The sequence below is a fragment of the Acanthopagrus latus genome, chromosome 12 (genome assembly GCF_904848185.1).
Source record: "Acanthopagrus latus isolate v.2019 chromosome 12, fAcaLat1.1, whole genome shotgun sequence".
Classification (NCBI taxonomy): Eukaryota; Metazoa; Chordata; class Actinopteri; order Spariformes; family Sparidae; genus Acanthopagrus; species Acanthopagrus latus.
In genome coordinates, this window is record NC_051050.1 from 16,835,272 (window position 1) to 16,859,043 (window position 23,772).

The 23,772-nt window shown below is 39.6% G+C and overlaps 1 protein-coding gene and 1 long non-coding RNA gene across 5 annotated transcripts in view; both read right to left on the minus strand.

Annotated features, from left to right (window-relative positions):
• Window positions 1-665: 665 nt before the first annotated feature.
• LOC119030197 lies at window positions 666-7,284 on the minus strand. The gene is made up of 3 exons (XR_005078201.1): window positions 7,175-7,284; window positions 2,121-2,274; window positions 666-801 (listed from the first exon to the last, which is right to left on the minus strand). It is a non-coding gene; the product is annotated as an uncharacterized LOC119030197 (long non-coding RNA).
• Window positions 7,285-7,589: 305 nt separating this feature from the next.
• The window catches only part of eng (endoglin), a 45,181-nt gene continuing 28,998 nt past the window's right edge, over window positions 7,590-23,772 (minus strand). For all 4 annotated transcript variants that reach the window (XM_037117128.1, XM_037117126.1, XM_037117125.1 and 1 more), the window contains 10 exons: window positions 22,983-23,160; window positions 18,219-18,387; window positions 18,013-18,115; window positions 17,567-17,759; window positions 16,712-16,869; window positions 16,296-16,526; window positions 16,002-16,068; window positions 12,611-12,721; window positions 12,457-12,504; window positions 7,590-11,727 (listed from right to left, as the gene is read on the minus strand). In XM_037117128.1, coding sequence (XP_036973023.1) covers window positions 11,606-11,727; window positions 12,457-12,504; window positions 12,611-12,721; window positions 16,002-16,068; window positions 16,296-16,526; window positions 16,712-16,869; window positions 17,567-17,759; window positions 18,013-18,115; window positions 18,219-18,387; window positions 22,983-23,160 — 1,380 coding nt within the window. In that variant the 3' untranslated portion in view covers window positions 7,590-11,605. The remainder of the gene's footprint in view (window positions 11,728-12,456; window positions 12,505-12,610; window positions 12,722-16,001; window positions 16,069-16,295; window positions 16,527-16,711; window positions 16,870-17,566; window positions 17,760-18,012; window positions 18,116-18,218; window positions 18,388-22,982; window positions 23,161-23,772) is intronic.

Consider the following 23,772-nt stretch of genomic DNA (forward strand, 5'->3'; position numbering starts at 1 on the left):
CCACCATGCAGCCAAAACACTGCAGAGTGAAGGTTCTGCCAAACATTAGTTACATCAAGTTTCATCAGGGTTGTTACATCGAGTTATGACATAAAGAAGCGATTAAGTCTTGTTCCGGCTCAGTCCATTTTCAGTGAAAGCAATAAACAAATAAAGTGCTCTGAGAGACCAGCATTAGCAGTTAAGAGAGAGCTTGCTGGACAAAGATGAGAAAACTATAATCTGTTGTGGCAGCATGCAGAGAGCCAACCCAGAAGAAAAAACAAAACCCAATACCTGTAAAGCATTTAGCATTTGGCCAATGACGCAAGAAGCTCGAGAATAAGTTAGTTGTGGCTGAATAGGAATAAATGCTGCCTTCAGGTCCACCTTTGGAACAAACTATCTTAAAGCTGTTACATGGATAAAAGACAGAGCCATTTCCTATACTACTCCTCAGTCAAGACACTTATCAGTGAAGCTTCTGCTCTGTCACATTCAGATGTGTGTCACAGCCTACCTTTAAGGCGGTGAGAAAACGCTCTGTTTTCAGGCACCACTTTGGGGTGGCTCATTTGAAAGATCGACTTGAAAAATTCAGTTGGAGAACCCCTGACAACCTGGCAATTTAAGATGAGGAGACAAGGAAGGATATGTGGAGGTGAAACCGCTCCTGAAGTGGGACCTGCTGTCCTTTCCTATCCAGTCGAGTCTGTTCGTGGTGGGGTTCTCCATGGGTGGCAGTCTTTGGAGGTGTTCACTGCACAAGTAAGGAGACCATGGGGAAGTCTGGGGACATGCCGGGTTGTTTACTTCTCTCAGCTGGTGTGGGATCCCCAGTTAGGTGAAGGGATGGATTGACGTGTGTGCAGGACATATGGTACAGAAGTGATTTATCACAGTGATAAAGGTATTCATGAAATGCAAAAAAATGGCATGATTTAGGTAAGTAATTATACCTTTCAGAAAATGCATCCATAAAAATATAAAAACTGACTGGGTTATGAGGTTGAAGTATATTTTCCAAAATATCAAAAATGTATGGGCCTGCCTGGTTTACATCCAAATACCCCTCTAGCACCTTGTAATTTTAATACAAGTGAAGCTAGCACTAAATCACAAAAAGGAAACAGGCAAGAAAACCATCTATTTTCTCCACCTGTAACTGTGGTCCAAGTTTAATTTCGTGAAAACTGAAAATTTGCCAACTTCTTAAGAGGTGGCCAGAATACATATTCACTCACTGCTGCTCCCTATGAACTGGCTACTGTTCATTGCAGGGAGAGGGGAGAACAAGGCTGGACAGCAGACTGGTACCAAACAGCCTAAAAGCCTAAAATACCAACCGATGCCTGTTTTAACACTGGCGATAAAGTATGGAGGTGATTTACAGCGGAGTGACTATGAGTCCTATGATTAGCGAACTCGCCACTTTTACATCTACCAGCTGAAAACTACTTGGACTACTGCATTTTGCTGTACAGGACTGGTGGAGCTAGCCTGTAAGTCTGCTAACTTCAGTAGATATTGCTTCAACATGTTACACTGTACATTTTACAAGTTGATTTCCTTTTTAAAAAGGCCAGTAAACCACTTACATCAGTATTACCACGCTGACTATTAAACTTAAGTTGCATGGGCTACAACATTTAAACAACTTACAATGATTTGTCTACTTTATTCTGTAAGTGTACATGGACCTCTCTGACATGATGTCCAGATCACTGTTTCTTGTTAGAACATTTTTTTAAACGTTTTAAACCAAAATTCTGGCCATATCTTAGAAATTTCTCATTAAAATGAAACTGAACGTCTATTTTCTCATATAGTATCATTAGTATTTGACAATGTGGGGATGAGAATCGACAATCAACTATCTTTCTCCAGAAAGTTACATGCAGGTGCTTAAATGTAATTACACAGTAGGTCCTTCGTCACACGTTACATCGTTACATCACATTTCAGGGAGCAGTGACATATCCATCATGCAAAAAAGTCACAAGCAATTATATCAATGACAACTCATTGCAGACTCTACATTTTTATGAAATGACGCACACTCAATAGTTATTGGCATGTAGGAGAGCAGGGAGTGGAGCACAAGGAGCAAGCATAAAAAGAAGAAAAAGCTGTTATATCACCTCTGAGGTTTTTGGGCCACACTTCAGCTCCAGGGGCGTCTGCATTTTGAAGGAATGGGATTTGCTTGGAGCACACAGCGCTGCCTATAAGTTCAAGGATTACCCCTGTCCAGGCTGCAGATAGTCATTGAGGTGTGGGCAAGTATATGGGTGCCTGTGAGAGAGAGCGGACGTCTCAGTGAGAGACGGGGGAGAGAGGCTGAGCCTGTACACAGTCTCGGCGCATGTAAACAACCCTGTGTGCAGCACAGCGCCTTAGGGTGTGAAAGTCTGAGGGAGAGGCGGCTTACTCCGACTAGCTTCAGTTATGCTCATATGTAGCTTCCCGAATTCAACATGCCCTCGGGCTTTAAAGGCTTCCTGTCCGGATCAGTCACAGATTTGTTAACCTGATCCTAAGGAAGGTATTTAAATATAGCCAAATGGGAATGTGAACTGAAAATGGTGTGTATAAATATTAATGTTTGGTCCAACTAACATCATTACGTTGACACTCTTTATATACTAAGGCCGCAGCATGATAGTACAATTCAAGTTTTCCCATGCTTCTGCTCTGCATTTCTGATTTCACACACTTATTTCCAAGCAAATTTGCTGCTTTGACTCCACAATGTGGCTGATTGTCTTCTTCTGCTCATGGGCCAGTTGAGCTATGCATTCAAAGAAAATAACAAAATATAGCACCATCTGCTGGTGGCCATTGTTAATCCATTTATCAGAGTAATTAAATGTAATGGGACATTTCCCTGCAGCCACTCATTATGTGGCGTTACCACCAGCAAACCTTGCATTGTAATGAAAGCTAAACCGGGATAGTTTATCTTTTTAATTTTATCATCATTGCCGGTCAACTCTACACAATTGACAGTTAGTGCAGTACTTATGCAGCGCTCAGGGACATACAATTAAACACTTGACCTTTACGGTATAAAATCACACAAGGGTCACGGTTAAACTGAAAATGGGAAAGGTTCCCACGACTCACATTTTCCTTCCAATCATCTATGCATTTTCTTTTTCTGCTAATGATGTATTTCTTTTTTTGCACTGCACATTTCCTGTCTTTCTGTCATTTCTTTATAGCACTTTGTAAACTTGTTGGTTTTGAGAAATGCTGGTTTTAAATTAAGGATGTTGTTGCACAGGGATTTGAGAGATAGAGATTTAATCCATAGATTGATATTAATCCATATGATTAAGGATGACTATTCTGAATCTCTTCGGCCATTTTAATCAATGACTCACAGTCATGACCTTTCCTTCTTCTCCCACACGAGAGGAATTTAGTTGAAGGTTACAGAGCTCGACCGTGCCATTGCTTCCATTCACCTCCCAGTGATCTGTCTATTCATACCAGCTCAGCTCATCTCTCCTTGTCCAATCCCCCTTTTTCTCCGGCCTCTTTCCTCTGTACTTCTCTTGTTGCAACCATCTTATATATTGCAGCCATCGTTGGTTCAGAAATGAAATCTGCAAATTTTATATGTCTGTTGGCATCCTCACAAGACTTTATTCAAATGATGTTGAAACTATAAAAAGTTGGCAGAACATACAGCAAACTGGTGTTCTTGATGTACGTTACAGATGAAAACAGTTTGTCGAGTAGACATGACTCTTCACACAGTGTTCCGAACATGTATTAACTCTAACTGTGTTCTATTTCCGTACCAACATATCATCATAGCGAACGACTGAATAGGTCGATTGCCAGCAACTCAGAAAAACAACATATATCCCCCTTCCCAAAACAACATGAGTGTCGCAGCAGACCAGCAGCAGGCGTTCAGGCTTTTTGTCGCATGACACACACCGTTTAACCCAACCTGCTACACCTCACCTCCTCCTTTGCAGCCACAGTAATTACTACAGCCACTATAGGTCGCTGCCTAACAGGAAACCTTAACATAGCAGTTGTCATAACAAGCTGCTGGCGCTAATTGTTTTTAGAATATGTGCTGGGTTGATACAGAAAAAGCGACATAAAGTATAGTCAAAGGAGTCCGTATGCATTAATTACATTAATGACATGTTCATCCTCACATTTATTTGATCCATTTAATGATGAACACCAAGTCGGCTGGAATTCAGTTACATAGAAGTTTATGTTTGCAACTGTATCACAGAATGTTTGTTTAATATGTAAATGTTTGCATCCGACAGCCGGTTTGATTTAAAAAAAAAAAAAAAAAAACGGGAAGAGGGACAGCTCTGCTTTCAGAGAGGCTGAGCAGATATATGGGTCTGAAATAAAGTCCCATACCGAGAATATATGTGTCCAAATGCGCTAGCACATATCAATCAATTGTCAATCAACTGCAAACAACCCTCAAATCAGGTCCTGTTAAGTTTAAACTTATCACAAGTCGTAATCATGAATCCAGTATGATTTGATCGGTTGATGAGGAACAGGAATTCATTACACATCTTGTCATGAATGAGTTCACGCTGAATATACGATATGTCTCATTATAAAGGGATACCTGAATTAGCTTGATTTGTGAGTGTGCTGTTGCCACAAGTGGTGCAGTGTACACAACATGGAGAAATGAAAGAGCTACAGTCATTTAATGAAAGAAAAAAATAAGAAAAGCTCCATAAAAATCTCAGAAAACATTTAGCTATTAAATCTTTGGACAAACAATTCTAATTGTAATCATTAGCCTACTTTCCGATTTCAATTAACATCCTTCATTATATCGTAGGTAAGGCTACGAGCTGACGAGCACCATTAACAAATACCATCTATAGTAAATTGATTAAGATAATTAATTGAACTCATTTTAGGCGAGCAAACAAGAGGTTGTTTTTCTAATAGTCTGACTAATGTCAAACACTAATGTGCTACTGACTCCGCTGCCCTTGAGAGCCTAGCAACACACTGATGTATATGGTCGGGAAGCAATTCCTTGGTAATGATAACACGGCACTTTTCTCCCCTTTGTTCCTCCAAAAAATCTTGCACATTTAGATTTTCAAAGACAGAATGTTTTTTTTTTTTGGAAGAAATCACAGCTCCGTACAATCCCGCTGTCTACTTATTCACATGTATAACACACAGGCTGTATGACACTGTCAGGAGAAAAATGCAAATCTGTCTCTCTTACTGACTCACACCTTAGTTTTCATAGAACAGAGCTACAAGAGGACCGGTTCTGCCCTTGGGTCGTTGTTACATGCTTTATGCACAGATAACAAACACATTTCAGCAGGCAGAAATTTTGCAGAAAAGAACAGATTTGTCTAGAGAAGTAAACAACCTGAAGAGGCAAACAAGAAGGCACACACACAGACACACATAATGCATTCATTGCGAGGCCAAGTGTTTCCATGGTCGGATTTGGAGGACATGGCAGCCCATAAACATGTATTGTGTGCCTTTGCTCCAGTCGTGAAAACACGATCAACTCTGTGTATGATAAAGGAAGAACCGAAAGGCCATAGATGGATAAAAACATTATTATTTTCATCATTTCGCCTCAACAATAAAGGTTATGTATGACTCATAACACCATTCTAGCAAGATGGCTCCCAATGTTTAAGATCATTGTGTTTCAGGTCACTCACATGGCCAAGGTCTGCTGAATCAGATGAAAATAGAGAAACAAGATGGACGGAGATTACTTTGCTGCGTTATTCAGTGGATTTGAATAAACAGTTTTTGTAAGGAATAACAACTGCAGCGTTTATTTTTTTCAAACACATCGCATCTGTGGAAGAAACTCAGAAAGTGACGACTTTTAAAATGATGATTGAAAAGAACTTGCGGTGTAGTGTTAATAAGTGTATTCTTCTTTTCCACTACACCTCAGAGTCAAGTATTTGTACCCTAATGTGTAAAATCAGCTCTACTTCGACCCGCTCCAACATATATGCTGCTGATACGATGATATTTAACTACTAGTCATACTATATATAATGTAATGTGCACACAGTAAGCCACTGGCAGGGTGACAGGGAGCGTTTTTCTGTCTAGCATGTACAGTATATATAAATACTTATTTTACTTCTGCAAAATAAAATGAACACTAAGCAAGTATTGTGACATTGGGGTGTTGCTACTTTTAGGATCTGATTACTTTTTCCATCACAGATGAAACCGGACTTTATGACAATGCTGCATGAGCAAAGCTGTGGTCCATGAAGGTCTTAAAATATCATCTTTGGAGTCAGAAACACTTTTTTGATCTTGGTTTTAATCTTGTGCCCCCTGGCGTGGGCTTCACACTGACTGCAGGCTGCACGCCCATGATACACCACTACAATCTGTCTTTTATGTGTTCAAACTGTGGTAAACTGTGAGCTCTCCTGTCTTCATGCAGAGCCACACAGCACATGTACACAGGGATCGGTAGAAACGGATTACATTTTAAATAACAGATTACATTTGAAAATAAAACACATTTTAAAGAAAGCAGAAACATCCCACACGTACAGAATATGCACAGGACACCTGAAGTTTGTGCCAGTGCTGTTTTTTTACAGGTGCAATATGTAAAAAGCACTTGTTTGCATTGCCTGTAAAAAAAATATTTATAAATACATTGTGAGACTCATATGTTTGTGAATATGTCCATTATTTTTCAAAAATATTCTGATTTTGTTTTGTAATCCAGTGGATAACCTTTCTAATTTTTTTTTTTTTTGTATTTAGTAACTGACAACATTTCATAGTAATCTGACCCAACCCTGCATGTACACTTCTTGTTGTGTCTTAACAACATTTTCCTCTCTGCTGCTGCATCTCTTTACTGTGGCAGCTTTTTTACGCAGCCATGTCATCAAATGGGGAACACAGTTCAGCTCACCCTCTGTGGATGTGACAGTCAAGTCAAGTGAAATATCGCAGAAGTGGTAGAAGATGAAACTAGTCAAATAACTAAGCCTTCTGCAACCTAATCTCCACAATAAATGTCGGTGGGGAATATTTATGGAAACCACAGATGTGCTGCAACTGTTTGTTTTCAAATTCGACAATGCTACAACTTTCTGTTTGTGAGCACATAAAACCATTTGGTCAGGGTTAGGAAAAAAGATTATGTGTTGTCTGAAAATACCTGCTTTGGTTGCCTCAAGAATTGCTGGAGATGTCCCTACTTCTCCTTTAAAATGTCCAGTGATGTCATGCTTACAAATGTTGAAAAGCAGTCTCAGAAGCACCCATGCACAACATAACTCCACCACCATCCCCTCTGCCTCCTGAAATGAAATGCATGAGGTTCTAACACATGAACTTGATATGACAGAAAAAAAAAATAATAATAATAATTAATTAATTAATACGTTTTAGAGTGTGTACTCTGGCTCTTTCTTCAGCATCGTTGCTCTGCCAAGTGTGCTGCATTTTATTCTATGATGTTAATTGTCCTGGGGGATGCTGGGTATCCTGGGAATGTGAGTACATGATGCTAGAGGTTTACCTGCTGCAATGTCACAAGGGTGGAAGAAAGACAACAACAAAAATACAAAGAATGTTTGTCATATTGACTTTATTAAGATAATATCGGACAAAACATATATTTCTTCAGAGACAACATAGACTTACATGACATCGGTTGAGTACAGTCTCAACAAATAGACCCATTTTAAATGGTAAAAGGCTGCCAAATCCAGCGCAAAAGTAAGACTGCATTTTATAAAGCAGACGCTCTGACACGTTGTTAAGGCTTCAGAGTGAGGGGTAAAAATTCTGAATTTGGAGATTATTAAGAGACTGGAGGGAGAATCTACTCATGTAGGCATAGTTTTTATTGTACACCTACACACAGATGAAGTGCAGTACATATAATATGTACATGCACACACAGACACACATTTCCTTGGCCGTGTCTGTGGAGGAGGAGGAAGGATTTTGTCAGAGCGAGGGGATCTGCAGGGTTAACAAAGTGAATTAACTGACAGCCTGCCTGATTTCACTGTCAGCACTCAGACAGAACCTGGTTCTAACAGGGCTGGCATAACAAAGGTACAGAATACTTGATATGTGGGGAGGGGAGGGAAATGTGTTATATTCTCACCAATTCCTAAAATTACATTTTCTTTTTTTAATTCACACAAACTGCACCATTTTCACAGTTTTAATTTGGAATCTTTGCTGCAAACAACAAGTTTGTGCTTGTTGAATATTGAACTGGGAGGCTTCCCTCCGGTGACAAATTAGACAATACAATGTCAGGATGTCAGTATCGGCTGAGATATGCTGTGTTTTTCGACAGTAGCGTGAATCTAGGGGAAAATGTCAAATGGGGTAAAACCAACAAACCAAATGTACTGTCTTTGACATGCGATGTGACACGTACTGTCTGTGGCTACAATGCTAGAATGAAAACAATCATTACTATACAGATCAAATCTTATGCATTCAATAAGTGCCTTCATTAGGTATTGTCCCAATTCTCCATATATGTAAAAGAGGTCAAGAAAAATGGTTCAAAGTAAGAATATCATACAACACTTACAAAAAAAACATGGTAAAAAAACTACATATAGACATTAAATACAAGTTTAACTCATCATATTGCACAAATACTCAAGTGGGAATTTGTACTGGCCCTCTTTGTTCTCTGTCTCGACACATTTACACAAAGACAATCCGGAATGCACACACACACGGGAGTGAGAGAGGGGTAATACGCTACATGGCTCACGTACAATGAGGACACATTTCACAAATGTAGAATGTTTTTGAGATTATATTCGTAGGTGAATAAATTATTTGAACAATCCAAATCTGAAGGTGATTAACTATCGGGAGTGTGAATATATATGTTTTAACATCAATGCAAGTTATGTGCTATGGATACAAATCACCATGAGACTTGGCGAGTGAAGAGAATATTTTTTAAAGAGGTAAAAGATTGGCAATAAAAATATAAAATACATTTACATTTGTACATTGAAACAAACAGTGGGTTCACGGATCAACCGTCGCTCTGCAGGTGTAGCCCTCATGGAAGTCCCCTTTATGCATCTATGCAGCTTTGTGTAGCGTTAGCCCTGCAGTGGCTGATGCAGCCTATTCAATGTTGACAGGAGAAGTGAATCATTTCGACAACAAACTCAGTTCATCCCACAATTATAAACACATAGTTTTCCTCTTACCTGTAGTACTATTTATCATCTACATTTTTTTGGTGTGACTTGCCAAGCTTTGGAGATATTGGCCATAAAGTTGAACTAGATTCTACAAAATCAACAGCAACATCTCTTTCAACAAACCATGACCCTATTACTCAAAATAATGTGTGCATCTACTCACAAATAAGAGGTTAGCTGACTGAGCTAGCTGATGTTACAGCTCAGCCGAAGGACGCTACTCATGCTTATGTCCCATTCTGTTATGAGGTCATGAGTAGATGCACACTTCCTTTTGCAAGTGATAAGGTGTAGTTCAGTAGTTGCAGTTTCTGGACAGAGTTCTGTAATGTTTTTTTCAGTTACAAACTCGGCAGCATTTGGCCTACACTTAAGAGGAAAAATAAGCATTTTTGATTTTGGGGTGAACTGTCCCTTTTAATGTGTCATGTAAAGCGAAAGTGGATTGACCAGTGTTTAGTTGCAAACAGCATATGCAAAAAGTGGTCAACTACTATAAGCTGCTATTGGTTATATTAAAGAGTGCAGATCAGCTGTATTCAGAGCTGGTGAATTTTATAGGAAGTTAAGGTGAAAAAATGTGCTTTCTTCTTGGGGTTTTTTTGCCTGTTGGTTAATAAAACAAACATTTGCCTTTAATCTCACTTCTTTAATTTCCGTCTGTGTGAGAAATACTAATCAAATCTTAATTTCATGGTTGAATATTTTGGCCAGTTGTTAGAACCCCTGCAACAAATCAAGTCTCTTGGAGGTGGCAACACTTCAGGGTGCAGCAGGAATCAAGGATTGCTTGTCATCAAAGCAAAGTCTCTGAATTCATCAGTGATCAATAACATTCATTAAATGTCTAAATATTCTGTTGCTTCTGGGCACATAATCTTCAATCACAAGATAGAGCAGAACACTAGTGTCTGGCTACATTTTGAATGAAAGGAGGTTAATTATGAGCAGACAGGTTGGACTATTTATACTTGCTTTATGGCCATCTTTATTTATTGGAAGAGGTATGGTTCATACACCATAAATAGCTGCTTCTAAGTATGTTGATTGATGATTAAACTGGCCTAAAAACACTTTAATGCAATAAATCTAATTACAACATATGAAGCTGATGGGGAAGATTGTGGTTACAACAAACAGTGAGACAGTGGTGGTGGACCTATTACTGATTCTGGAAGAAGGAAAAGTACTGGAATTCCACCTCCAGACAGACTATTTTGGGGAAACTCCACCCTGTAGGCGTAGCTGTATGAGTGGCGCTTGGTTCCATATTTAAGTCTGACGTCTGAAAACTGATGGCGCTAGCTTCCTCATTAGGGGCACATTACTCAGCTCTGAATACAGCCATGTGTCTCTGCTCGCTCTACTGTACATTGCAAGAGTGATTACTTCTGAGCTGATATATATATAAAGGCACTTTTTTTAATAATACTTAAGAATGTATTGCTACCTTTCGGTCATAAATGTGATTTGGTATTGATTTTGTTGTTATCAGGTAATCAAGTATATTCCTCTGTAGAGAAAAAACTTGATACAAGGCCCTGATATAGCTATTGGATAGCATTAAAATGGCACTTTATCTTTGAGAGTCAACTGCAAGATTCACCAAGTGACACAAGAATATAAAAACAATGGAAAAAAGGAAGAGAATAAGATCAATTCACCAGAGAAATCCAGTGTTAAGCTTAGACTTAGCTCCAGACTTCAAAATAATAGGAGGTAGCTGTTAATCATCGACCTCTAACTCCAATTAAGACAAATACCCCTTGAAGTGGGCATTTAATTGACTGGTTTGAGATCCTTTTCAAACCCTGAGGGGTTGTTGATAACATTTTGGACTGACCTAGCCAAAGGCCATGGGTATTTTTGTAGCTTAGATGTGAATGCAAAAAAGCTTTTCATCTGTTTTATCAAAGTCACTCTTTTGGTTGGTTTGTCTCCTGTCTAACTATTATTGTGCTACCATCACACAAGCACAATTCATTGAAAGGAATGCAGTGAATTTCCTGTTAGCTCTTGGGGGATATGGTTTGTTTTTCCTGTTACTGGGAGCCAATTTTTTTCCCTCTTGCCCTCTTTAACTTCCTGTCTAGGAGCTTGACTTTACAGAGAGGCTGCAGAGGTGAGCGTCAGAAGCCATTGATTAGACTTCTGTTATCCGTCACCCAGCGCCCTCCCACCCGCATCCACCCTTGCAAACTCCCAGATCACATCCATTTCAGGCTTGGTGTGTCAAAGACATGGGTTGTGCTTTTTAATGAGAATCTGAAGGGGGGCAGGGAAGGGAGAAATGCTTCTTTTAAGCATTACTATAGAAGACAAAAGCACAAACCCTGTATAGGTGACTTTGAGGGGAGATGGTGGCCCTGCTGGTGGTGGAGATTACAATAATCTCATGCCATGCTGCTAGTCGGTGTGCTCTGGGTACTTCCAATGCTCGCGTTGGCGCTGCTGTTCTCAGAGGGGGAAGGGTTGGTGGAAACAGGTTGTCGTTTTGCTCCTGAGCACGGACATCCTGTAGAAAGATGAGAGTGAAGCCAATAACATGAAAAGAAGAACAAGAAAACAATCAATTATAGTTGTCATTTACACTGGGGATGCTGGGAATATGTCCACACCACTTTTTTTTTTAAATGGCCAATTTTGTCCAATCACTTTTTATCGGGGATGGGCCTTTCAAGCAAAAACGCTACTCGATAATCACCAGGACTTATTCAACAGTCATTTTATCATTGCCACATATGTTTTACTGGAGCCTGGTGATGATAATGCAATTTTACCACAGCCTGTCATAACATGATAAATGGTGGCATCCCGTTATTTGCAGGCGCTGTTAAAAAAGGGGGAAAATATATATATATTTTTCAGACAAAACCGTAATCACAAGAACTATTTGTTTTTCTAATTTAACAAATATTAGAAAATCACGACCCATCCATACTTTTTTTGTGTGTAATTTGTTGAAAATGTACCAAGAAATGTAAATTAACAAAAGAGGACTGTTTTTTACAGTAGATGTGATATGGGCATTGTTCAATTGTTGTTGCAGATGTGATGTCTATGCGTTTATTTTCCCTCCTTGTTTATCCACTCTGACATCATACTGATCCCCACATTACATCGCCCAAAATCACATGTGTTGAGGACCATTTAAAAAAAAACCTCTTCATCTCAGCCCTTAAATGCCCACCACTTCTCAGCACAAAGTGCTGGAGCCATACAAAGAAAATTCAAAATTCCCTACCGGGAAGGTTTGCTGCAGTTGAGTTGATGTCCAATCCAGTTGGGTACCCTGAATAAAGCAGAATGTGAGCATTTCAAATTGAGAAAATCAAGAAAACATCAATTCAGATACACAGTATATTCAATCAAATTTAGAGTGTTAATGATACACTTACCTGTTTTAATTTTGATAAACCACAGTGCACCAATAAGTAATACTCCAATCATGAACCCTCCGAATGCAATGCCAAGTACACCTGGTAGGCCAAAATCAAAGCAGGGTTGGCCTGAAACATATACATAGAAAAAAACATTGGATGCAAGCTTGACTTAAACAACAGCAATCACCACAACCAATGTCAGAACTGATTAAAACTGAATGCAGACACAGAACAAAATCACAAGACTTTAAGTGATCTTGATAGAAAGAACGTTAAATCCCAGTAGACAGTCTCAAGTTGAGTGAGTTGAGATATTATGATATAGTGGCACATCCTGCAGAGATATGTAATATAATATGTTTCGTTTGGGTAACAGGATTGGCTCTGATCTGATCAGCTAATTTCTCCTGAGAACCCAAGTAAACAAGGAGTCAAAGTTTCTGTTGCCAGCAGCAAATTTTCTTACATTTTAACAAGACACCCAGACACTTGTTGTACTGTGTGTCAAGTGAATACTGTGTTTTTAGGCAAAAGAGTCTTGAGTTCAAGATGTGGGAGTTTCCTGGCATGCAAAAATAAAGGTGTGTGTGTGTGAAAATCCCACTTTCAACTACATAAATATGTAATGACTTTTTGACCAAAAATGGATGATTGAATTCAAGCTTTTTAATTGATGACACATAACAGTACGGTTTTCATACAACTCTTCCCCCTGTCCTAGATGCTGTGACAACACAAGCCAATGCAGTAAATAAAAGTAATTACTTTTGCAGGGTTAGACCTCAATCCAGCTGAAATAAAAAAAGTTATTTTGCCCTATCATTATCATTACTAATTTCAATTTATAATCAAGTTTGGCACTGCAGATGTGTGGCTGGCCCCACACAACGAGCTTCACTGCTAACAAACTTAATAAAAAAAAACATAAAATCTGATGCCAGCAGTGATAAAAAAAGCATTTTTCTCTCAATTCAGTTCTGAAAGAGTAAGAGAACAGGTGAACACTAAAGCTCGCTGAAGCCTCTGACATGCAGGGCTGAGGCACAGACATACTGCTCTAGCCCGGCAAGGCCATCGCACAGCTTTGCTTCACTCATTGTGGTCTGGCAAGGCCATGGAAGGATTACCTTGAGGCAGACTTCAATTCAAGAAGGCTGGATAATAGATCATTCACAGTTTCCCCTTCATTCAGACATCGACTTAAACTCTTACAACATCATGATTGTACAAACTAACTACTCACTGGGCAGTTGGCCATCTTTGCTTGTGATTTGAAAGCTAGAAAAAACATGTCAGACATTATTAAATCCTTGTGATCCTTATGTATAGTTTGGGAAGTTATAATTATTATCTGAACTTTAATGTCTTCAATATGCTTTGTACCTGACCAGGCTGTTGTTGAATTGTTTCGAGACAGAGCCAGTGTGCGTGCTATGTGTTGCATGTAAAAAAACAGCGGGCAAACGCAACATGAGTTTTCTTCTCCTATTCTTCTGTTACCTGTAGAGATCCTCCCACAAGTAACCAGAACCTTTGGAAGAAGCTAATCATCACCTTTGCATGAGTTTCTCTCACCTGCCTCTGCTGCCTCCTGCCTCCTGGTGGAATGTGCTTGGCTAAGAACTATAATGATTTCATACAGTACAGCTTTGCTTTTTCTGAAGTGCATTTAAGAGAGGACATGACGTACCGAAGATGGCATGTTTCTTTTTGTAGCAACTTGTCATCACTCTGTGCATCATATGTGTTTGAATAATTGTGTGTTGTGCGATTTAATGCTGATATCAGAAGACACATTTTACCTGAACTTCATGGACATTAAGGAAGCCTGATGTTGCACATGTGATTCCAGTTAGTTGCCTTTTGATTTTATTTGATCAAAATGAAGACTATATGAAGTTCTATAGTTGATTAAACAACACCAAATAGCAACTGAATTAAATATGAATTGGAGCACTGAAACAGTGACATCTTGTGGGCAATTGAACCAACTGCATTCCAGACAGCCAACCTTGTTTGTTGATTTTTCAGCAAGGAATATTCCTTGACCCTGAACGGGCCAGAAACATCACAGAAACTCAAGCAGGCTTTCTCTTGAGAAGTGTTTTTTTTTTTTTTTCTTTTTCTGTAATCAGTTGCTGCGTCGGGTTTGTACAAGTGAGGCTTTGACAGCAAAGCTGAGTAAACAGGAGCAGGAAGCAGAAGCTCCAGTGCAGGTAGAGAGGAGGATATAGACAGCAGGCCTGTGCTGTGACTCCCTGGAGCCCTCTGTACCAAAACTACAAAACAGGAATGATTGCTGAATGGAGCACTCAGCCCTTCCCAGTGAAGCCTCGTGACAGAATGCAGTCTGCTAGTCCTGCTGATACAACCCTTGTATCTCTGATGCTGGGATAATGAAAGGAACCCTCATAAACAGACACCAAACTGCCATTGTTCCTTTACAGCGAGTTCCATTCCTGTATTTCAGTAGTCTCCAGAAAAAACATCTCTAACTACGTACGCTAAAGCAAAACAGCAAAGGGGAGGACAAACCGGACACAGGAAAGCACGGACGAGTAGGTTAGTCAGCTTCCTCAACACTTGCAGTATGCCGTGTCCTTTATCTCTGGAGGATAAAGGAAGCTTAAAAAAATAAACAAATCTATTATCAGCTTTACAAAACGATCCTGACTAACTCCAGGTGATCCCCTATTCAATCAACATCCACTTCCTTTTGTCTTTTTAGTCACGATTTGAATCATTAGAATGTTCCTGGAGATTAATCATCTGGCTGGAGACTATTCATTCTTTGAAGAAAGACATCTTTCCTCGTTTGAGTCTACTGTGTTGAATGGTCCGACAATAGCGCTGAGACCAGTGGCTGTGTTTGGACAGTGTACACAGTCAGACCCACTTGGAAACACAAAGGACTTCGGCCCCCTCCCATGAGGGCCATTAGTTTTGATTGTGGCCACAAGGTCAGCCTGCAGACCTTCCGAAAGGACGAGGCCCGGCCCCACAACCCCTTACTGGCTTCACTGCTTATCCTGAGTTTACTGCTATGACAACGGAACGCGCAGCACTTGTTGTGCACTGAAAGCAACAATAGAAATGAAAATTACAGCAGCAAGTGGCAATTCACCAACTGAGCACCAGACTAGCAATTAAGTCCTGAGGGCAAAAAAGGAAATTTCAAAAATTTCACAATTTAAAATGCTACCGAAAGTTCAGACGGAGAATTACATTCATTTTCACGAGGACAACACCTGTACAACTTGTGCTACAATTTTGTGTCCATCATGACATTTTTGCATTCTGTATATGAGGAATTGTTGGGAGCGGCAACGTTATAAATAATATGAATAAGCTTTGTTTGACTCAAAAAGTAAACTGATCCATATTTTGGAGTTTAAACTGAACTCACTTGGTGGTGGTAGACACGGCTGGGTAACCTCCAGATTCCTCTTCACTCTTCCTCCATCTCCACATTTCTAATGAGGTGATGAAAGAAGAAAAAAAAAACTGATCAACCTCAATACAAAAAACAACCAAAGGAAAATTGTTCCACAGATTATGTTTTCTTAACACAGAGGAGGTAAATACATATATATACATTTATTTACTGACTGCAATGGAATGGTTTATTTATAATTAATACCACTTTCATTTCTCATGGTCTATTCCAAGTATCAGCAAGAAACAGTTGATTAACTCCTACCTCACTGTAGCAGAGTTTGACGGAGCATTCCAGGTCCCAAGTGGTGGACGTCAGCTCCTGGAGCTGATCCAAAGAGAAGCTGAGTCGGGTGCTGTTGGGACATGAAATTGAGGAGCACGGCTCTGGTATGAAGGGCAGCTCTTTCTCTACAGGGCAGGAGCTCTTGGAGCTCACAAAGCACTTGAACACCTTGATGTTCAAGGCAATATCCCCTAGTGGGTGCCCTGAAATCTGCAGGAAACAGAGAAAAGATCAAATGAACTGCAACAATGAATCTTTAAAATGGGCATCAGCATTGCAATGTTTGGGACAGACTGGCCAATAATATGAATTAGCTGCATTTCCCACCTTATCTTTAGCAAATTCTGTGCAGGATTTGAGGTAGGAGGTGTGAAAAGGGGTGAGAGGTTAGTTACCTCTGCATAAATCCTCTTGTCGCTCTGCACCTTGGTGCTAGGGTCCAGGGGAGAACGGTAGTCTGGGGAGGTGTACAGCTGCATCAACAGAGGCATCTGCTGAGGGGCATGAGTTGTATTGGGAATGACTGGCGTCTGCTGGTCTGGTATTTCTGTAACTGAGAGAAACGGCTGAAATTAAAAAGTGATCAACAAAAGCTAAATGTTATAGTATTGGTTTGAATTGCTCATTAAAAATGAGAATAATTGGCCGTGTTAATGTAATATTTTCAAGCCTGTTTTTTGTATAGTACTATTGGTATTTGTGCTCAGTAGACTTGGAGAGTGGAGTAACAATGTTTGTATCTGGAGACTTTGTTTTTTGTCACTTTCAGCGAGTCAAGTCAGTTTTTACTCGAGTCAGAACTCTTTACATCCTGCACGAAGTGGCAGGGACGGTCTTTAACAAGCTGCCACGACACCTTGTATGTTAAATATGTTAGTTGGGTTGATGTAATTTCTTTAATCTCTACTACCCTTAATGCAGATAGTTGTTGCTACTCTACCTCTGTTTTGGGGTCTATCACCCCCTCAGGACAAAATCAAAGTTTTAAGGTTTTAGCAAACAGTAAAACTCAAACTGAGAACTTAAGGAGAACTAAAAGGTTTAATTTACATTGCAGCACAGCATGGTACATTGCATTTTTTAAAAATTATACTAAATGCGATAATGATCATGATGATTATGTGATAATGATCACTGAAGCAGTCATTACCTTGTGACATGAATTGTGTGCTATTGCTTTTTCCATCTCCTCGCTTTTAAAGAGAAAAATGCCCTAATCCAAACCAAATTTTGATCTCTTATCGTCTTACCTACTGAGTCTTCTTTTCCGAGAACCAGAAAAATTGGAGTGGCCCCCGGCAGGAGTTCAGTATAGCTGGTGAAAGTATTAGCTTTAAAGTATTTTAAAGCCTCCCTTTGTACGCTCTCTGCACCGTCATTGTTCACTGTAATATTTGGCAGGAGTTTGTGTCCCATGGTGGCCAGCATGATGACATTGTTGGACTGTAGAAAGAGACAAGTTCAAATTAATCACTTAGAAACTGTCTTGTGCAGGTAGTCACTCAATAATACACACATTTTCACCGGCATTGTGTGTGAGAAATCATTTAACCATTACTTAGTCAGCTATATCACACTACTGACAACAATGTAAGCACACAGAGTCTAAATGAATTGTATCTCTGTGTGACCATGAATATGCTAACTATGCTAATATGAGCTGTAACAACTGGAGTGTGTGTAGGTGTAAACTTACACCAAATTGGGTGTGTTGTAGGTTGACGAAGGTCCATGTGGTGCCCTGAGGGCCTCGCAGAAACACACTGGTCCTCTTGCTGTCCACATGAACAAATACATTACTGCAGAATGAAGAATTAAGAAATTAGAAGATAAATTCCTTCAACAGCAATAACAAAAACAAAAAAAAATGCAATGACATTTCATGTCAATCTCAAAGTTTACCAAATGTTGCCATTCTCTGGAATGTTTATGATGTGGAGCTCAGGTTCATTGCTGGATGTCTGTGGGGAGCAAGATTGGAAGGCCAAAGGCTTTGTTGTGATCCTCATAAAGTGTTTCTCAAGTGCATTTTCGCTTTTTAGGATGCAGTCCGGAGAGCCAGGTTTGGTTCCTGTAAAACCACAAACATTAATTTTCCATCACTGTTCGCAAAACAAAAATGACATTCCAATTGAAATTATAGGCAATAAAATTACTTCTGCATGCATAATCCAATATAATAGAGAAGACAACAGCTCCAAAAACTGGACAGCCAGGACTTCTTTTTAAGTACTTCATTGTGGCAGTAAGGTGGTGGTTGCAATAAGCAATAAGCGATTTCAATTAAAACCTATTTTTTTGTATTTATTGAACAGGGAACTTAAACTGAGAGTGATGCTCTGAGAGTCCCATTCAGCAAGGCTAGTAACAAGGCTGACAATTCACAGCGTTTTACTCAGCCAGCCAGCACTAGGGATCCATAGGACAGTGTACAACAGGAGACCAAACTGCTGGGGCAGCCACATTAGCACCTTGTCTTCCCCACTATAGAGGATGATCCAAGAGCAGCCTCATGAGAGTGCATGATGCTCAGCCTTTGACCAAGTAAAGGTGACAGATGGTTTATGGGTGCACCCTGGTGCAGTGCTCAAATTGCTGCGCACATTTTGTTTCAAAACACTATGCTAGAAATGGGGATGATACATGTTTCCCAATGCACTCCATACAGTGCAATCACACCATTTGCAGCATTTTGAGCCCAAGTGCATGAGTGTTTGGAACATACTGAGCACATGGAGGTGGACACAGTGGAAGTGGGTCATGTCCAGGGCCTGGTTTGTGACATTTTTCCGCAATTGAGATTTGTTACTATTAGAGTACATTGAGAGGTGAATTTAAAAGAAAAATTCAAGTTCAGTCCTTAGTCATTATCTACTCATCCCCATTGTGATGGAACCGTTTTTTAAGTTTTGTAGTCCACAAAACATTTCTTGATCTTCAAGGCAGCAACAGCATTGCAGCACTCTATTAAACAACTAAAGAAGATGTGGACTTTTTAAAATGCAAAAAAAACCACAAAAAAAACAACAACACATAAATGGCTCCATACATAATCCAAGTCTCCAGAAGCTCAGAGATCCCAAATTGATTTGAAAAGACACTCAATTCTAGTACAAAACCACCCACTTCAGACCAGAGTTTACACTTTCAGCTTAGCATCTAAAGTGAAGATTGAGGCATTTTCTGAAATCAAAATGGGATCTCTAGGCTTCAGAAGACTTGGATTATGCCAACGCCATTTTTTTTTTTTGCATTGTAAAAATAAGTCTCCATCTGCTTGAGGAGTTTAGGAGAACGATGAGACACTTGATTTAACTTTTTGGGTGAACTCATCCTTTAACCTCATTGTTACCATCCAAAGAAGAAACTACCAGCTCTTATCAACATTTTTTGAAGCCTACAGAGGTCTACAATGATTTAAACTTTAATTACTACATCCTGACTGGCTTTTAGCTGGACACCTAGTATTAAAAAGTAATTTCCTTAACACAGCTAAACAAACCTCTTTTGAGCTGGCTATAAGATGTCCTGAATTTCAAATCACAGACATTCAAGTAACCTTGAATATCATGATTTTTTTTTCCTTGCATGAGCCTTCAGCTTGGCAACATCCAGCTGTGTACTGCACAGACTTTTAAATGCCTACAGCAAGGCCTACGCAAGTTCACCTAACACCCCATTACGGGCAAAGGGATACAACGAAATAGCGATGTACTGTAAACTGCTCCTCTGCTTGAGTAATCTGAATGCCCTTGTGGACTATGAGTCAGTGAAAACACGAGCTAAGACTAAGAGTGGCTGAAAACACAGCTTTTCATCACAATTTAACCAGCACATTTAAAATGGGAAAAGTGCAGTATACAATTGTCAGACAGGAACGTTAACCTGTAATACCCCAGAGCTGGCAGACCTGGAGAAGGACAGGCTTTCATAAAAACAAAGATTAAAATATCACTTGTGCATAATACTGTTTAAAAAAAAAAACCTTGCTCATAAAAGCAACCACCACTATTCAGCATCACCACAGCTCACTTGTAGCCAGAACCCATGTCAGAGCTCTGTTTTTGCTCAGACCACCCTAAGGAGGCTATGTTCGGAAATAATTGTGCTTGCATCGAGCATCCCACTGCTACTGCTGCTGCTGGCAAGAACAGCAAATAACATCCTTATTGTCCAGCCTTCACTTAGGCCACGAAAGCTTACTTTAAATCATAGTGTTTTTTGTGCTGCCACCTTCAGCATCTTTGTTCATTTTCCACCGCTTCCCATTGCCAACGTTTTGTCATATGCAATGGCACATCAGCATTGAGAACATTAAGCTCAGTCCCCCAGAACTTTACCTTAAGAAGGCAAAGGATTTGCACTGACTGCTTGAGACTTTTGTGAGGTATTTGAGTTTCAAACACGCATCACTATAAGAGGTTTGCACAGATTTAAAAAAAATCAGCAACAGCACTGCTTATTTTGAAATTTATGGTACAAAATTGGTTTAGTTGCAAAGGATAGCTCCATATGCGTGGTGCTTCATTAGGTACAATTGTTGCTGTTATTGCTCATAATGTTGCCTGGCTCACTGCTGTATATTAAACAGGATCAGAGGATTAATTTTTATAATTGTCATACATAGAGCTGTGCTAACAAGTATTGACAGTCTTAGCACGTACATGTAAAAAGTGATACATCTGAGTATGGTCACAACATGGATGGAAATATTAAGTAAGGAACTTATGGTCACTAAATGATCAAATGCAACTTGTCGATTTGTGGTCAGAGGGCATATCTGGGCTGGAAAGTAGGAGTCCAACAGATCACAAAACTCAGAATTCAGAATATATCACTGTTGTGAGTCGCAGATCGGATTAGTTTTAAATGTGGAAAAGAACACATGTAACTTTGCTTTCCATCTGCTGACCATCTGTAAATGCTCTTAAATGAATTGAAAACATTCAAGATGTCCGATGTTAAAATAAAATCTTAAATGACATAAACGTTCAACACTTAATTGTTAAATTAAGGTGGACAAATGACCCCAATGATTAGCCGGAGGTGTCATATCACGACTAAATTATTGAATTTCAAGGTAAGGTATTCCTGTCACTTCATGTTTTGTTGTTTTGGTAGCACGACAATGTGACAATACTGTAAAGTAATTACATGGCCATTTGTGCTTACTACATGACCTTATAACACAAGCCAAGGCAAATAGAAAAAAGGTTGTTATTTTAGCCCTGCTTCCTTTGTTATTTCATGGTGTTTACAAGGTTCATTACTGGAAGCTAGGCCCGTTCAATTTATATGAATTATTAAAGTTAAAATACCCCCTGCCCCTGGAGGTCTTTCACGTGGACAGCCTGTTCAACCAAACTCCATTACAAAAGCATGTGTTTCACATTTTGCTATAAATCTGCAGTTCACATGCATGGTAAACCTTGGCACTTGTGGAATGGCGGCCCCAGATACATTTTACAAAGATACAGTTTTAAGTATATTACATTATATTTTAAAAAGCAGTCTGGCTCTGTATGTAAAGTAACGTAGGGGGGCTGCCTTTGTTGTCACAACTCTCTGTTAACTCTGTAAATGTTCTGATCCTATGGATTAGGTAATATGTTTTCTGGTTTAAAAAGAAAAATGTTCAAAGTAGCACATTTGATTTCTTCCAATTTACCCATCATCAGTTGAAAAATCGGTTGTAATTTAAGAATTACTGAATAACAAGTATAGTCTTTCGGTCCTTCAACTAAAACATATATAATAATCAAAAAAGCTTGATAGCATCTGCAGACATTGCTTTTTTAGATCAGTGTGGTCTTCATCGCAGCACAGTGCTTTCTTAGTGATTTCATTAGAACATACTTAAGATAAGAGAAGAGGTAGGTAGGAAGAGAGAGCCCTGAAAACAGTACATCCATTCTCGATTACAGACTTGCTGCTGATTTATGTAAGCTGGAGCAGTATTTGTCGCCGACCGCGATCACTTTGCTCTTTTCAGCACCAGAAATACTGTTTCAGACCAAACAAAGATGCAGATAGCATATTCCAGATAAGCAAAGTGTCAAGGTTGACAAATCTGAAATACTTTTAGGTGAGCAGAGCGTCCTTCTTTATGATGGAATCCTATAAGGTATTGGATATATTTAGGTGTTCACACCCGACCCATAGGCCGACCCGCTCTACCACCTATAGGTGGTAGAGTTTGGAGGGTCGGTGGTTCGATCCCCGCCCAGCCACTTGTGTCCTGGTCATTGTGTCCTTGGGCAAGACACTTCCCCCACCTTGCCTCATGTGAATGTGTATGACTACTGTATGTATGAGGTGGTGGTCGGAGGGGCTGTTGGTGCTTAATGGCAGCCACACTTCTATCAGTCTGCCCCAGGACAGCTGTGGCTACTATCACAGTTTACCACCACCAGTATGACTGTGTGTGAATGAATGGAACCTGGAACCCTGTAAGAGCACTTTGAGTACTTAGAAAAGCGCCATACAAATCCATTATTATTATTATTATTATTATTATTATTATTATTATTATTATTATTATCATTATTATTATTATTATTAACATGCCATCTCACTATACCCAGATGTTGTAAATGACTCCTTTAATACTACCGAAAACTGCCCACAAGTAATACAAAATATTTTAATAACATAAATAATTCTCACCATCTGTTCCTGTCGATGTTACTGTTTCAAGATTTCTGATTGTTGTGAACGAGGTCACACCCCCAAACTTCTGTTTCGCCCACTCGACCAGCTCCTGACCTTCAGCTGGGAAATCCTCCTTGTGGATGTTGTTGGGATGATCATTACCATGAAAGACAATTTGGGAGTCGTTGCTTACCTGCAAAGTAGAGGCCAAGTCAATTAGTTCATTAAATACTTATTCCAGAAACAATCACCTACATTCTAAAATGTACAAGCCTGTCTTTCACCCATTGCTACAACAACACAGAATTGAGTGAGTCAGCTTTATACTTATTTATATTTGCTCACATTTTGTCATATCAAACATGTTTGCCCATCCCTCTTATTCTCCTTTATTACTCCACCCAACTCTCCCTCTATTCTCTAAGCAGGGTCCTGTTAAAAAGAAATGTTTATTATGGTTAAGTGTGCACGAGCCCAGTTGCACAACCCTGTTGGAGCCATGGTCTTTCCTTTGCTTCCTGAGTGGGGCCAGGAAATGGGACCTTTTTTAGCTTTGTGCGTCACCAGAGTCGGCTGGAATCTGGCTCCATACAAGGTATAAATATATACATCCATCTCATCGACTGGACAACGCTGTTTCCTTGTCTGGGCCAATGGGAAATAATGGAGTTTACATTAAGCCCCACATGAATAAGAAGGAAGGGTTACAGAGGAGTGGATATTGTCTACAGTCAGCTTTTAGACAGACATATTTAAAAATGTGTTTTATTTCTGGCTCAACCTTCAATGTATCTTAATCTGTACT